This window comes from Sorghum bicolor, chromosome 4 (assembly GCF_000003195.3).
Source record: "Sorghum bicolor cultivar BTx623 chromosome 4, Sorghum_bicolor_NCBIv3, whole genome shotgun sequence".
Taxonomy (NCBI): Eukaryota; Viridiplantae; Streptophyta; class Magnoliopsida; order Poales; family Poaceae; genus Sorghum; species Sorghum bicolor.
The window spans coordinates 58,262,998-58,279,293 of record NC_012873.2 but is presented as its reverse complement, the minus strand read 5'-3'; the positions used below and the strand labels follow the sequence as shown (position 1 = coordinate 58,279,293).

Here is a 16,296-nt window from a genome sequence, read left to right as displayed (position 1 = left end):
GTGTCTCAGCCATTTTTCTTCTAGGTCTTAGTTTCGTTCGTGGGTGAAAAACTTTTAGACGTCACATCAAATAATTTAGGAATATCAAAAGAGTGTTTAAATATTACAGTACTAATTACATACCTCATTTGAAAATCATGAGATAAATAGTAATTATGATTAATTATAGACTAATCTGTTTAAAAGATTTGTCTCATGATTTCTATACAAACTATGCAATTAATTATTTTATTATTTATATGTAGTGTTTTATACATGTGTCAAATATTTTATAGAACAGAATGAAAAGTTTTTTACGTAAAAATTAATCAGGGCCTAAAAATAACAGCTTTTCCGTATCTTTTTCAGCTGCTGGACGGGACGGGACCGGAGGGAAAGAATTATTGGCAAAGTACCTTTTCTCAGGACTTGAGAGCAAACATGGTGCAGTATCATGGAGGGCGTTGACGGGTACAGAAAGAAAGCACGGCCCTTGCCATTTGTCACGTCGTATAAAGGCTCTTTTTTTTTGTATGTACTACACCATCATTGATTGGGTATCTCTAAAGAATTCGTGCGCTGAGGCAACTAGGCTGAGAGGTCCGATAATCCGGCCCAATACAATACATAAATCTGAATTAGCTTTGTATCATCTCCGGCAGTTCAATCAGAGATTCAAACTTGAATTGGCATGAAGCATTTGGACGATTTGATGATGCTTGCTTTAGGCCTTATTTAGTGTACTTAAAAAAACTAAATTTTTTTAAAGATTTTCAATCACACCGAATCTTACATCATATAAAACATTAAATATAGACGAAAATAAAAACTAATTATACAGTTTAACTGTAAATCATGAAATAAATCTTTTAAAATTATTTAGTTTGTGATTAAATAATAATTACAAATAAAAACAAGTGCTATAATAATCAAAATAAAAAAAATTCAGAACTAAACAAAACCTAAACTTCAATCGAGAGTTAACGAGTCATAAGCGTAGGGAGCGGGGACCGCATCTTAGCCAGCTGGCAAGGCGGCACGGGGATTTTTATCTCTGACAGCCGGGGCACGCTTCCTCAGCGTCTGGTCTGCGCCGTCCATCCGGTGGTGTAGGGCCCACGCGGACGCGAAGGGACCAACGGGTGACACACAGCGCCACCACGGACACGTGGGGACCACCACGCGCGGTGCCTCGAGTGGGCTGTGTGCCTGTGTGGGGACGGACTCTGGTCATATGAGCGGGATGGACCGTTGCTGTTAAAAACTCCATTAAACAAACCTGTGTAAATAAGCCGCCAAGTCCTCCGTTTCTCAAGTATTCTACAAAACTTACTACGAGTCTATTCACTTGAAAAAGTCATGTACAGTCTGAAACTGTTCGCTAATTTATTATAAGAAAAAAAACACAACTAAATAGATGACAAATTCAGCAAAAAAACTCAAACAAATAGGCTCATAGTTTCATGTCTCTGCCTACCGGTATCAATAGTCTAGACAGACTCTATCAATGATTAACAAGTTCTAATGTTCTATAGTTTGACGTGTAATCTAGCCTTTGTACTATGTAGTCACAATAGCAATATGCTCAACGACAAGAATAATACACCTATAACTATAGAAGTTGATCGACAAATGTATACATAATGCACAAACCTCAGTTGAAGACAAGACACCCAACGCTGAACATTCTTCTCAAACAAATTTGGAACCCCTACAGGGTCTTTTCCAGAAAATTACCGATACCGTCTCCTCCTTCCTCCCTTTTGCGCTAGCGTCCAGACCGTCACCACCTCCACACCGCCGCTCCAGCTCCCTTCCCTACCCCGCTACACGGTCGCTCACCACCCACCACCGCTGCCATGCTCCTGGCCTCGTCTCCAGCTCGCGAAACGTAGCTTCCAGATCCTCTCCCTCCATCCACCGCACCGCATTACCCTGAGATCCACCCCGCGAGCTCATTTCAGATCCGCCCATGCGCCTCCCGGTCCTTTTCGCCCTCCAGCTGGTCGCCGTGGCGGCGGCAGCATCGGTGGCCGAGGCCGCGGCGACGCTCTCTTCGAGGATGGTGCACCGTCTGTCCGACGAGGCCCGGCTGGAGGCGGGCCCGCGTGCGGGGTGGTGGCCGCAGCGCGGAAGTGGGGAGTACTACCGCGCGCTGGTGAGGAGCGATCTCCAGCGGCAGAAGCGGCGGCTCGCGGGCAAGTACCAGCTTCTCTCGCTCTCAAAGGGCGGCAGCACCTTCTCCCCCGGCAACGACTTAGGCTGGTGCGCCTCATTCCCTGCCCCCGTTGGATCTTACGTCCCTCTCCCTCAACTTTTAACTGTGTTCAACTTCACTGTGAATGTTACATTTTGAATTCGTACTACGAGACAGCTACAAAAAAATCGGTGTTATTAACGGATTAAATTTCTTCTACCCGTACGGGTTGCATTGCCATTTTGGTCGGAATAGCCATAGCTGTGTTTTACTGTCAGAGCTAGACAGCTAGGTACTACAGTACTAAGCTGTGTTTTACTGTTTTTACCTGCGGAGCTAGTACGTGCTTTGCTGCAAATGTTGTAAGCTAATCTTATTTCGTCTAACTTTGGGTGCATGTGAAGGTTATATTACGCTTGGGTGGATGTTGGGACGCCTACTACCTCCTTTTTGGTTGCATTGGATACTGGAAGTGACCTGTTCTGGGTACCCTGTGACTGTATCGAGTGTGCCCCTTTGGCTGGCTACCGTGGAAATCTGGTATGCATCCCCTTTGTTCAGTAGCTTGATGTTAATATCTGAAGATGTCTGTATTGTGACACAGCTGTCAGCTTGAGTTGGGACCTACTAGAATCTGTTTTTTTTTTTCCAAAGACATATTTGAATTGTTCATGTAAAATTGCTGTGGCAGATGATGACCTGACTCTTCACATTTCTATCTATTACATAATGCACAAACCTCAGTTGAAGAAACTAATACATGACATGCAGTTTGCTTTAACTTCATTGACTATGGAACTTATTGGGAAAAAATGCAAAGCAGTTCTAAACTTGGAAACTAACATGACTGATCTCTGATCTATAAACTTCTCATTGTGTCTCTGCAGTCATCTTCAGTTTAAATTTCACTATAGTCACTGTTCTTGGCCGCATGCAAGTTGTGGCGCAAAGTATGCACACCATTATGTGACCCTAAAACACCACAAGAAAAATCCATCTACATTTTGATGGAAAGTAATTTCCTAACTGTTCATGTTTAGCTGCAATTTTGGTAGTTCAATTAATTTTGTGCTACCACCAAAATGGCACATTTGTCATGCTATGAATCTCGTGTAATGGTCCAGTGTAAGTTGCACAAGCACAGCTGCAATTCATTGCCAATTTTAGCTCTTACCTGAGTGACTGGCTTAGGAGTCCAAGTGGTGGTGTCATGTGTGAACTCTGGTTCTTATCAATTTTGTTCATTTTAAGTTTCTTCTGTGTCTTCCTAACAAGTGCAAAAACATGAGGAGACTACCATATTTTTAAGCAGTTTAGTGCTTATTTCTAGTGATTGATTGGCAGGTGCTCCGTCATAAATGGAGCATCTATTATGCAGGATAGAGATCTAGGAATATACAAGCCTGCTGAATCAACAACAAGTCGGCATCTTCCTTGCAGCCATGAGCTATGCAAATCAGGTTCAGGCTGCACAAGCCCAAAGCAGCCTTGCCCATACAGCATTGAATACTTTTCAGAAAATACCACCAGCTCTGGTTTGCTAATTGAGGATACGCTACACTTGAACTCCAGGGAGGGCCATGTACCAGTGAACGCTTCAGTTATTATTGGGTAATTTTCTGCCGCTTTCTCAGTCAACAGGAACTTTGTACTTTTGCTTCATATAAGCAATACTGTTTCCATGGCATAAAGGAGTAATGCTACTTGACAAATCACATTGTGCTCACATGTATCGTTGTTAGCGAACAACATTGTCATTGCTGTATGTTACTGCTGAAGTACTCAATTACTATGTACACTTCTGGTTTTAAGGTTAATATATAAGAGTCCTTATAAAAAAATGAAATAAAAAATACTATGTACGCTTTGTAGTTATCGGATCTGTGCATTTGCTCAAGACATTAGTATGTTTATAATAGCCACTCACTTAGTTATTGCCTTTTGATTTCATCTTGGATTGCTACTGAGCTTCAATGCTATCTTGTAACAAAATAACTGGAGTTAGAGATGTTGCTCAATAGTCGATTGTCATGATTTGCTGACTTTCTGAAATTAGTTTTACTGACATAGTGTGTCCTTCTGGTATAGCTGTGGTCGAAAGCAAAGCGGTGACTATCTAGATGGTATTGCACCGGATGGACTCCTTGGCCTTGGAATGGCAGATATTTCAGTTCCTAGTTTCCTTGCAAGAGCTGGACTAGTTCGGAATTCCTTCTCGATGTGCTTTAAGGAAGATAGTTCTGGGAGAATTTTCTTTGGAGATCAAGGAGTGTCCTCTCAACAGTCTACACCGTTTGTTCCTCTGTATGGCAAACTGTGAGTGCCTCAAAGTGATTAACTTATCAACTAATGCAATCAGTTTTTGCAGTGGTTCTTGAAATTCTTTAAAGCGACACTTACATCTTTCTTTCTTAATTTTCCAGTCAAACTTATGCTGTTAATGTCGACAAGTCTTGTATTGGACATAAATGTCTTGAGGGTACTAGCTTCCAGGCCTTAGTCGATAGTGGAACATCATTTACTTCTCTTCCTCCAGACGTTTACAAGGCTTTCACAATGGAGGTGAACATCCACGCATTTGCAGCTGGTTCGCTAATGGATATTTTTCAGTAAATCAGTACTAATTTCATATAAATTTCAGTTTGACAAACAAATGAATGCTTCAAAGGTGCCTTATGAAGACAGTACTTGGAAATATTGCTACAGTGCTAGGTAGCTTCTGTCTTCATTTAGGTCGTAGTTTCATTTCTCTGATTGTGTGGGAGGAATTCACTGATATGTGATTACATGCAGTCCTCTTGAGATGCCTGATGTGCCAACCATAACCCTGGCATTTGCTGCAAACAAGAGCTTCCAGGCTGTTAATCCTATCTTGCCATTTAATGACAAACAGGTATGTCCTCTTTGTTGGGCAAGGAAAAAATACTGTCCTCAAATCAATCAGCCGAGAATGATGGATAGTCATGTCAAGTGAATTCTAACTGTGTCCTTTTGCTGTCAAGCCTAAGCTCCAGAATAGAAATTTGGCTCACTTGAGCTTGCTTCCATAGCATACTGATATATAACTTGATCTGAGTTAGTACATGAAAGTCTACATGCACAACTTAGCTAGCTAAGTATTCATGTTGCCACATTTGTTTGATCTTAAAGTATGTGCAGGATAAATGCTTTGTTTAGTTTGCATGACTGATTAGCCCATAAACCCCTAGAATATGATGTTTTCGTTGGCCTGTTTGGAGAGGGGATTAGGAGGATACAAAGTTCTTGGGATTTAGGGGATGTTTGGTTGCTAGCCATAATCTACCACAACTAACTTTAGGCAAGTGCCCGTAGGCTGAGGAGCAAAAGGAGAAATCCGCCCAAGGAGGGGCTCGCGTCTGATTAGCTAGTTGGTGAGGAGCCACAAAAAGTGTGGCTAGCAAATTGGTTGCCACACTTTATCATGCCTAAAGGAATCTTGCCACACTTTTTAACTCTATGACATGTGGAGCCCAAAAGAATCATGTCTAAACTTAGTTGTCAACCAAACACTTGCCAACTTGGTCAAACTTGCCTAAGGTAAAGTGTGGCAAACTGTGGCTAGCAACCAAACAGCCCCTTAATGAGCGACCCTTTTATGAGCAGGCCTTGTTCACATGGAAGTTTTGTAGCAGCTGATCATCTTTGTGTGCTGATTTATGGTATAGGGAGCACTTGCCGGGTTCTGCTTAGCTGTGCTGCCATCAACAGAACCTATTGGAATTATTGCCCGTAAGTGCCCAAATAAATCGTGCGGTTTGATCTTTTTGTATCTAATAATGTTTATACATACAAAATTATTTCCAAATGCAGAGAATTTCTTGGTTGGATACCATGTTGTCTTCGACAGAGAAAGCATGGAGCTGGGCTGGTACCGCTCTGAATGTAAGCCATCTGCCAGAAACCAAATTCTACCATTCACCTGGTACTCCGGAAGTCTTAACGTCCATACCTGTGAACGCAGGCCGCGACGTTGACAACAGCACGACGGTGCCATTGGGCCCATCGCAGCGCGACAGTCCAGAGGACCCGTTGCCGTCGAACGAGCAGCAGACTTCCCCGGCCGTGACGCCTGCAACGGCAGGCACGGCTCCGCTCTCCAGTGCGACGACGAATCTACAGATGCTCCTAGCTAGCTCTTACTCATTGCTGTTACTGACAATGTCCACTGTGTTCTTCATCTCATGAACAACTGATAGTATTACTAATCGATAGCCCTGTATATTGTATGTGCTTTATATATGGTGTTTTCTGTTGCTCTAGTGGTTAATAGATAGATAAGCTGTATTTGCCCCCCATTATTGGCCCCTTGGATCTCTCCCGTCCCTGTGCCCCGCGACAATCGGTCTCAAAGTCTGAACCTTTTCTAGCTACTAGGCAGGCTGTAGGCCCTGCGCATGTAGCAGGCGTCGCCCTGGCTTTTTGCTGTGAGCCTGATTCATCCTGAATTTCTTGTAATCCCCAACTTGAAATGCTTCCATGTAACGTTCAGAAATGGCGGGGAAACGAGCATGCATGCCCTCGCACTCGCAGTTGCTTGCACATCGTCCATCTCAGTAGAGTGCAGCGATGGGGTGATGGGCATGGCCAAATCCACTTTCCAAAGGTGCAGCGATGCAGTCGGTTTCTTGCACACTCCACTCGCCCCACGCGAAACGCCGGTTCGTGCTCTGCTAGTCTGATTGGCCTACTGCAACACACAACCGCACCACCATTCCACTGCGCTGCACTGCACAGCTCAACCGTCACATGAGACGAGACCTCGCCGTCCTCACCTCGCCTCACTTTTCCCCGCTCGTCGTGTTCTCCTCTCTTGTCAGCCTCTCCTCTCTCCCGTCCCCTCACTCAGTCACACAAACTCATGCATCTCGCCACCATTGCATTGCCTACTAGCTACTGCTTCAAAAGGCCTCCGAAGTCGATCAGTTCCTGCCGGGCGCCGGTCTCGTACATACACAAAGCCAGACAACAGTGTCCCTCCAGAGTCCAGAGTAGCCTAGCTAGGCTCCTTCCCTCACCTGTTCAACCACCTTGCTGCATTCCCCCATGGGAGGCGCCATGAGGCAGCTGCTTAGCTTTCTGAGAGCGATCAATGGCCGCCCCAGGGAGAAGAAGAGGAAGACGACGACGACGACGCTGCGGCGGCGCCGCCTGGTGCAGACGGTGGTGGAGCTGAGGGTCAGGATGGACTGCGAGCGCTGCGAGCGCGAGGTCAAGAAAGCGCTCTCCGGCATCAGAGGTTGGTCTGGTCATCCGCCACTTTCGTCCCCTCTGGTCCCTACTACGCATTCGCACCAAGTTTTCGTTGCTCGCTAGCATTGCGCCCTTGACCATTACATGAATGACTCTCTGCACTCGGCAGTCTGCACTCTGCACTCTGCACTCACTCATCAGTCAGTCAGTAATGACCATCATGTCCTTTCAGCACAAGCTTTTCCCAGCATACCTTTTTTTTCCCCTGCAATAATGCAGATGCATATACCGACTCTAGCCAACAAGTTCCACTTTGAAATCGAAGTGCTTTCGTGAAGAGACGCCCGGGGATTAATACAGTAACTCTGATGAAGCTGCCGCCTGCAGGAGTGCAGCATGTGGAGGTGAACAGGCTACAGCAGAAGGTGACGGTGACTGGCGAGGTGGACCCGGCCGCGGTGCTGCGGAGGGCCCAGTCCACGGGGAAGAAGGCGGAGCCGTGGCCCGGGCCGGGGCCCCAGAGCACTGCCGGCTACTACGGCCCGTCAGCCGCAGCCCTCTACGGCTTCGGGGCGGCCCAGCTTCAGGCCCACGACGGGAGGTGGGCCAACCCGGCTGGCTACTACTACCCGTACTACCCGGCCCCGGTGATGGAGGCGGCCATCGGCGCCGAGCAGATCACCAGCCTGTTCAGCGACGACAACCCCAACGCCTGCTCCGTCATGTGACGCCTGCGTGTGTTTTTCAACTTCAATTGTCAAGCTCAGGCTCGTGGTTTAGCAGATACTAGCAAGCAGGAGTAGCTGTAGTGTGGCAGTAACGACTACTATATGGTGGCATAGCAGCGTCACTGTAAATCTCGTCAGGTTTTTATGTGCTTAATTAAATTAGGGAAGGATGCAGCAGAGTTTAGGACGACGACTACTACTACTACTACGTGGTTAAATTAGGGAAGAATACTTAAGTCGATTGCACTGCACACAGAGGAGCTAAAGGCAAACTTCCCATTGCTAATCTATGTGCTTAGATCCCTAACCGTTCTTTACGCTGCCATCAGGCAGTGGAACATGAGGTCAGCTCTGAAGGTCAATCAATATCCCTGTCTGTCTCTCTCACAGGCGCACACACTAGCATTTCAATCTCTCTCTCCCACTCTCTCTGTCTTCGTTTGAAACGTTTTGGGAAAAGTAAGGCGACGGATCATGATTCATAAAAGATTATCTGAAAATTCTATGATCTCCCTTACGTAAAGGGGTCCGAGAGCAATGGAGTTGGGTGCACGGTGACACCATCAGGTTGAGACCCATGGCAGATCCCAAGGGTGCATGCTGAGGTAAAACCGGCTTTTTTTATGCTAGTGCGAAGCCTCCCTTTTTGTAGGCTCACTCATCATCCCTGCGCTGCGCATCTGAAAATCGCCAATTCGCCATCCATTGCCCTTGGTGCATGCAGTGAAAAAGGTCTTCATGGCTTCATCTCTGTGGTGCAGCTAAGGCTGGAAAGCATGCACGGTGCTGTGGCCGGGTGGGTTGGCATGCATCGGCAAGGATCTCTGAAAGTTTCAAATGGGTTTGGCAAAAGTTGCGTGCTCGCCCACCACTTCAAATTCGTCAATTCGTGTGCGGCTCAGTGTCGTAAAACTTGACCGGCGGGGGATGTGCTTTGTTGCAGCAGTCAATCTGCTGAGACTGTGCGTGCAAACCCGCCCTCGAATGCGAGCTCACGAACTTGCTGTGGTGACGAGTCACCTGATCAGCTTTACTGCAAGATTTGGCGCCAAACTGGTCCCACGATATTGCTAGTGCATGCTGCCTTTGTTTGTTGTTCTCAAAAATGATCTGAACAACACGATTCTTTCTTACTCTGATTCGATGTTCCCAGACGGTGGTATTATCACTCGATATCTCCTGTTGCCCTATTCCGTATCCGATATGTTTCTATATTGCTCAAAAAGCACGTCTCTTTTGCAATATACACGGTGATATCTTCCCACGTACGTATACCAACAACACGGTCCGTTAATCTCGAATAAGATTTCAGCAGCTTCGGCTAGTAGTCGATACGGTGATCGATGATACGAGAAATCGATCAGTTCTGATTGCAACGCGTTCCCTTCCGTTCTTTAGAAAGAGAGATGCATCGTCCTCTACGCTGGTAGTGGGAGCTAAGCCAGCCAGCCACCGGCCGGGCACTTGGCTTTCGTCACACGCGGCATTACGTTACGGGCTTTGTTTGGACGTACCAAAGTGGACGGACCCAGGGGACGGGCCAGGCCATGAGGAAGCCGGACGGAAACGGAAACGGATCGAAGATTCGAAGTGACGTGTTTCCCGTTGCCTGCCTGATGGCGGCCCAGTCCTGGTCCGTACGTACACTTGTCGACGATCGCTAGAGATCACTGGGTCTTTGTTTTTTCAGCAGGCGGAGTCTTTTCCGATGTAGTAGTAGTACTAGTGGTGAGAGCATAGATTTTGGCAGCCCCAGGATATTTTGCTCGATCTCGTGAAATGGAAGACTGAAAGGCGCTCGACGAAGAATCTCGGCAGATTTTCCTTCGTTTTACCTCACCTCATTCCAAAGGTGCTTCCAGCACAGCACGACACGTTGATCCGACGCGCAACCGAGCCATTTTGGTTGGAGCTAAAAAAAACGGTACAACATGTATTATCTCTACGGCTAAAAAAAATGTCGACATGTACAAACGGTAAAAATGCTTACTGACAGATTAATACTCACAATCACAACTGATAACATGAGTCCTTTTGCTGGTGATATAAACGTGCTGAGGATTAAGACTAAAGGTATGCATACTGATACTTCCAACAATATATTTTCTTCATGTTTGATTGATTAGAACAAGGGCTTTCTTGGTAGATTTATATCAACCCAACTATCTTGGAGATGGTTCAATTCTTTGGGAATTAACTTTGGATTTTAGTGCCAACATTTTTACTTCAATAGTATTCCCTCCATTCTAAATTATAAGTTGTTCTACCTTTTTTGGCTCATCCATTTTACTATGTATCTAGATGTATAGCAAAATTGATGCACCAAAAAAAATCAAAGCGACTTATAATTTGAAACGGATGGAATACAATATATATATATGTTAGGATGCATAATTCCAATTGATCAATAATGCACAACCTTTTGAGATTATTAGTCACAACAATCATGTTCAAAAGCCTAATTAAAATTGATTTTACTAACTATCTACAAATAGTCAGTTCTGCTTTTAAGAATTCATGTGATCATTTTATGATTAAAATTTGTGTACCATGGCTACATGTTTAATACAAGATCAACCATCATTTTTAAAATTATTGATATTCTCAATGTTTTATGTTAAGATTTTGATATGCAAAGCACTCTGAATTCAGTACGACCTAAGTTGAGTTATAGCCTATATAACCCATAGGCAGGTTCAACGGTGTTCTTAAACATATTATTTAATATACTAATATATAAGAGAAAAAGGTATATTTTGATTAAGAGTAAGTCTCACACATATTTTGAGATTATACAGGAGTGTCATATAAAACTATTTATATTATGAGCTATGTACTATAAAAGTTTATACTATTAGAAATGTTGTCTTAAAACTAGTAACCTGCTCGTACTGTTGAGGGTGCCCTTAGCTAGTTTCAGTGAATAGTTTCATACCGTTGTGGAACTAGGAGCAGGGTATGCGCATGGTAAAAACAATTTAGATGAACAACATAAAATGTTCAGATCTGCTTAGATAAAAGATACATGTAGTTCAAACTAAATTTGTTCCATAATAAGTTGAGATTACAAAATATTAGAAGAAAATTACAATTAAATTTTAACTCTTCGATCCGTGATTGCTTGATAGCGACTAATGATGTCATGATCTTTGACTTACAAAAAGAACTCACGCTCAATAAATGTGACCACAATCATTCAAGTACTAGTCTCCCATCCGGTTTCTCAACTTGTTCTTCACATAATTCATTATTGAAAACACTCTTTCTACTGTAGCAGTTGCTACAGGTAGCACTAGGACCAATTTGAGAAGTCTGTACATAAGATCATGTTTGGTGTGCTTTTTTCAGAAACAAGCATGCCAGAAAGCTCAGCAAGGCTGTTCACTTGTTTAAATTTTTCATCTTCACGCATAAAGAGTTGAAGTTGACGAGGGAGATGGTCTAACTCTAGTCTTGAGAAATCATTGGGATAAAATTGAGCTAGCTTAACCAAACTTGCTTTGTCAAAAGCTACAAATGAATTAGCAGGATCGAATGCTAACACGTAGACAAGCAAATCTGTGTTTACCTCATCGATATGTTATTCAGCTCTTTAAGTTATCTATCAATAATACTTAAGAACATGTCCACATGAAAACGGTGCATATTATTGATTTTCACATAGAACCTCGTGTCTCTTCCAATAGACCTATAGAAATATTCCATGTCAGGAATTTTGACCTTATGCTTGTTACAAAAAGAATGGACGTCTTTTAGAAACTCATCCCATCATCATCCTCCCTCATTTGTTGCATTGGAATCTTTGTCAGATAAATAAGCTCTACTGCATTAACAATATCTTGATCTCTCTTTTGCAAAGCATGATTCAAATCAGCCATGTATCCAAGTACATTTTGCATCAAGTGCGCCCTGAAAATAAACTCAAATAAATCAAAGATTGTCAACATTGTTTGTGATTGGTTATACTGTCTTTTGAGTTTTATCTGTGCCAACCTTTTTGATAACTTTCCTAATTGAAGGATACATAAAGAGAACACGCATAACAGTTTTGTAGTGAGACCCCCAACGAGTATCACCTGGACTACATAGACTCGTCTCTTGATTCTGGCCCTTTCTAGATTGAATCACATCCAACTCTAGTTCTTCTACAATTCTTTGTGCTTGTTCTACCCGTAGCATTTTACCTTCTTACAAGAATTACCAATAAGATTCAACAACAACTTAAGCTGATAAAAAAACCAATCACAATCTAAGTTTTCCTTAGCAACAACCACTAGAGTTAACTGAAGCTGATGTGCAAAGCAGTGTACATAATAAGCTGAGGGGCATTCATCCATAATTAGTTTCTTTAAACCATTGGCATGCCCCTTCATGTTGCTAGCTCTATCATAACCTTGCCCACGTACCATAGACAAACTTAGTGAATGCTCCATCAGCAAGGACTGAATTGCATCTTTAAGTGTCAAAGAGGCAGTGTTTTCAACATGGATAACCCCAAGAACCCTCTCAACTACCTTTCCCTTTTTGTCAAAATAGCGCAAACAAAGAGCCAATTGTTCTTTGTCATACACATCACTAGATTCATCACCTAGTATTGCAAAGTAGTCACTACCAAGGTCTTCCATGATAAGCTTTGTAGTTTCTTTGGCACAACTATTGATGATATCTTTTTGAATTTTAGGGGTAGTCAATGTACAATTTTTTGGAGCACTCTTTAAAACTACCTTAGCAACTTCTTCAAAGTTTTCTACTAACCAATTTAGAAGTTCAAGAAAATTCCCTTTGTGAATCTTCACTTTCATCATGTCTACAACAAGCCAACCCTTGACGCAAAAGAAATTTCAAGCATTTAAGTGAATACGTCAACCGTGACTTGTACTCACATTTCTCTTTTTAGGTGGTGGAAGCAAAGTTCTCAACTATTGTTGCTTTAGGCCTCATAAAGGAATTGTGTTTCTCTAGAGCCATATTGTGATAACTATTCACAGACCCACAATGCCTCTCAATCCTCTTTTTTCAAATGCCAATTTCTAAATCCTCCACTCACAAAAGCATCTCCACTAGAACAATTTGTTTTATGCTTGAATATAAAAGCACACAAAACAGAATGCAGCATCTAATTCCACACTATATTCAAGCCAAGTAAATTCATCAAACCACCAAGGAATAAAGCGTCTAGGTTTACCTCCAATAAACCTAATAGGAAAGTCATGGTTGCGTGGTTGACAAGACCCAATGCAATATATCCCCTGATCACCGAGTTCCTTTCATTGACAGGATGCCTTCTAATGGGTCTCCTCTTTCTAGGGTCATGATGTAGAGATTCAATAGCATAAACAACTTCCCCACTTGATTCATAATCAAATTTGCCATCTCTAATAGGAGATAAAAGAGGAAGGTTTTGAAGGTTTTGTTTCTGCCACACTGTTGTTGTTAACTGAGATTGGAGTTCATTACTAGCTACCTCTGGTTCAACTGAAATCTGATCATTGGGGACAACTGCTATCTCAGTTTCTGGTTCTCTTGCTGCTGCTGCCTCTAGTTGAGCAAGGGTACCTTGAGCTTCAGCATGACTCTCAATGCTAATTACTTGTGGTCTTGATGTGGAAGGCGAAGGGGAATGTACCCTTGGTGCCTTTGTGACCCTTTCCCACATTGATTTCAGCGAAATCAACTGACTTCTTCGACTTCTTCATTTTTTAGAATGGAAATGCCACTGCCTACAAAGAATCAAATGCATTGCACATCTATAAATTTTATTTTGCATATGAAAATGACATTTAATAGAACCAACAAAGGGAAAAGGAAAGGGATTTGAGTTTTATTACCTCTGAGTCCAACCAAAAGGGGCGTCGTGGCCGACTGGCCGCGCGACAACGTAGGGACGCCCGATGCGGCGATGCCAGGGAGCAGAGCCGCCGGAGCGGCAGCACGGTGATGTCGGCGATGCGAGCGTCCGCGCAGACCGCAGCGCCTACCTGCGCGTCAATGGCGAGTCGTGGGCGGCGGCGCACACTGAAAACGGCGGTGCGTGGTTGAGATTCGCGAAAGTGTCTGCCTATGCGTCAGTGCGCGGCTATGCGTCAGTGCGCGGCTGCCCTACACCTACGGATCAAGCCTGATGGTTTTGAGATTTTGGGGGAGTGGGAAAGTGAGTGGGAAAGTTAGATGAGCCATGTGCCGTCTAGATTCGCGTGGGTTATGGCCTGCTTTCGAGTTAGAGGTGAATTGCTGAATAAAATGGTCCAGAGATACAGAGAAATATAGTTTTAACATGTTATGTATATTATACATATATATACCTCAAATACCTATTATTTTTTTTCCAAAAATATAGGATATGCCCGGGAATACCCGGACACAACTGTAGGTCGATCCATGGCTATGCCATAAAATATACCTATATAACAATATATTTAATGTAAATAAAACTCACATGAACCAGCTCTGACTCCTCTACTATTTACTAGAAAATGACTCTTTCTTCTGTAATGTTGGTATGCCTCTTACACATAAATTGTTGTCAAGCGGGAATTAGAATCACCAAAGAGGCCCTTAACATCACATAAACATAACAAATATATAGTTGGAACATCTATTAATATGCCTTGATAATTCCGTGAGTCATTAGATAGAAATGTAGCAAGTATACATCATCTTGTGTTGAGGTTGTCTTTACGCATAGAGACGGCTCCTCATTTATTCTCTGCCACGTATATATAAATGCTTATGTGTCACTCTTGTTGACACATACTCCCTCTGTACCTTTTTAATTGTCGCTGTTGGTGTACGTGCCACAAGTTTGACTCGATTTGTAGAAAATACGTGCAACATTTATATCTCCAAATAAATTTGTTAAAAAACTAGATTCAAATATCTTTCTAATGATATTAATTATGTATTATAAATATTAATATTTTTTAATATATAATTGCCTGCAGTTATTTTTCGGGAAGCGCAAGCGACAATTAAAAAGGGACGGATGGAGTATATTAACTATTATAATTACGTTGTCATAACCTTAATGTAATATACAACTTCGATTTAGACGTCTAGCCATTGTGGAGTGAAGAGATAAATTTGTCGCGTTGGCTTTTATACTTCCCTTCTAGAAGTAATATATGACGTTTAAACATATAAATGAACTGCGAAGAAGAATAAAATAAAATAACCACTAAAATGCTACATGAATTATGTGCGCATCATAAACTTTGGCCCCTAAATGTATTTAGATCCCATAACAAATTTGTAACTTCTGAAGAAAAAAGTGAGCACGCAACGTACTTACAGTTACAGTTCACTGTATGACATGGTTGGATAAACAGATAGGACATAGACAGACAGTACCGATCCATCAACATAGCAGATTGACTGCCGTGTCCGTCATTAATGTATTTTGATCAGACAAATCAACAATTCTATCTCTTAATTTCCCTTAAAGTATATTTTATTTGCTAAAGAATCAATATCACCTGACATGCTCTTTGAATATAGATATATTATAATGTAATTTTTATGTTATAGACTGGTGCAATCCACTTTTGTGGTTGCTGATCGTTATGGACGGGCAGAAATGCTAGACAACACTGCAAAACTGCCTGGGGTCCGTATGCGGCAACCAAATACCAAATATGTCACATGGATGCTAGAAGTCCTAATGCAAATAGACGATCAATACAGAGACGCAACCTTTTATGGGACAAGCGGCAATGGAGCAAGAGCAACTATGGTTGTTTTGTGCGGAATAACCAAAGGCCAATGGGTATGTGGTCGTTATCGATGGTGCAATCATCTGGAGGACGTGTTGATAGCTGAAGGGATTAGTAGTAAAGAGGTGGACTTACTTGGCACGGCGAAGGTGCAGAACTTTGCTTGCTACTGTAGAATCGGATAACAACGTGGTAATTCAGGTGCTGAAATCACCATATGGAAATGAGGCAGCGCACTGTTGTGCAGCTGTGCTGTCTCCTCAATCACAGAATTCATACGCCGGATTTCCTGTGTGTGTTGGGTTGGGGGTGGGTTCGAGGACAGTTTTAGACCTTGTTTGATGTAGTTGAATTCACATCAATTCACATGTGTTGGGGTGGATTGGAGTAGAACTTGAACTAAATTCCACCCTAATTCACTCCAACACATGTGGACTGAGGTGAATCCAACAACATCCAAACAAGGTTTTAT

General features: G+C 42.9%; 2 protein-coding genes across 3 annotated transcripts; both read left to right on the top strand.

The window, feature by feature from the left end:
- LOC110434373 (aspartic proteinase-like protein 1) lies at window positions 1,577-6,450 on the top strand. 2 transcript variants are annotated; one of them, XM_021458269.1, is made up of 10 exons: window positions 1,577-2,244; window positions 2,581-2,716; window positions 3,555-3,787; window positions 4,265-4,492; window positions 4,600-4,738; window positions 4,818-4,888; window positions 4,970-5,069; window positions 5,863-5,926; window positions 6,008-6,079; window positions 6,159-6,450. In XM_021458269.1, the coding sequence occupies exons 1-10, from the start codon at window positions 1,952-1,954 to the stop codon at window positions 6,380-6,382; spliced, it is 1,560 nt and encodes a 519-aa protein (XP_021313944.1). In that variant the 5' UTR covers window positions 1,577-1,951; the 3' UTR covers window positions 6,383-6,450. The 2 variants fall into 2 exon arrangements, with proteins under 2 accessions (XP_021313944.1, XP_021313945.1); XM_021458270.1 differs by having other exon boundaries at window positions 1,581-2,244; window positions 3,521-3,787.
- Window positions 6,635-8,302, top strand: LOC8066416 (heavy metal-associated isoprenylated plant protein 20). Its single transcript, XM_002454220.2, has 2 exons — window positions 6,635-7,433; window positions 7,775-8,302. The coding sequence occupies exons 1-2, from the start codon at window positions 7,241-7,243 to the stop codon at window positions 8,113-8,115; spliced, it is 534 nt and encodes a 177-aa protein (XP_002454265.2). The 5' UTR covers window positions 6,635-7,240; the 3' UTR covers window positions 8,116-8,302.

Coding starts and splice junctions, on each gene's coding strand:
- LOC110434373 (XM_021458269.1), top strand. CDS start 1,952: ATGCGCCTCCCGGTCCTTTTCGCCCTCCAGCTGGTCGCCGTGGCGGCG. Junction 4,493..4,599: donor GTTCCTCTGTATGGCAAACT/GTGAGTGCCTCA, acceptor TTAATTTTCCAG/TCAAACTTATGCTGTTAATG. Junction 5,070..5,862: donor TGCCATTTAATGACAAACAG/GTATGTCCTCTT, acceptor TTTATGGTATAG/GGAGCACTTGCCGGGTTCTG.
- LOC8066416 (XM_002454220.2), top strand. CDS start 7,241: ATGGGAGGCGCCATGAGGCAGCTGCTTAGCTTTCTGAGAGCGATCAAT. Junction 7,434..7,774: donor AGCGCTCTCCGGCATCAGAG/GTTGGTCTGGTC, acceptor TGCCGCCTGCAG/GAGTGCAGCATGTGGAGGTG.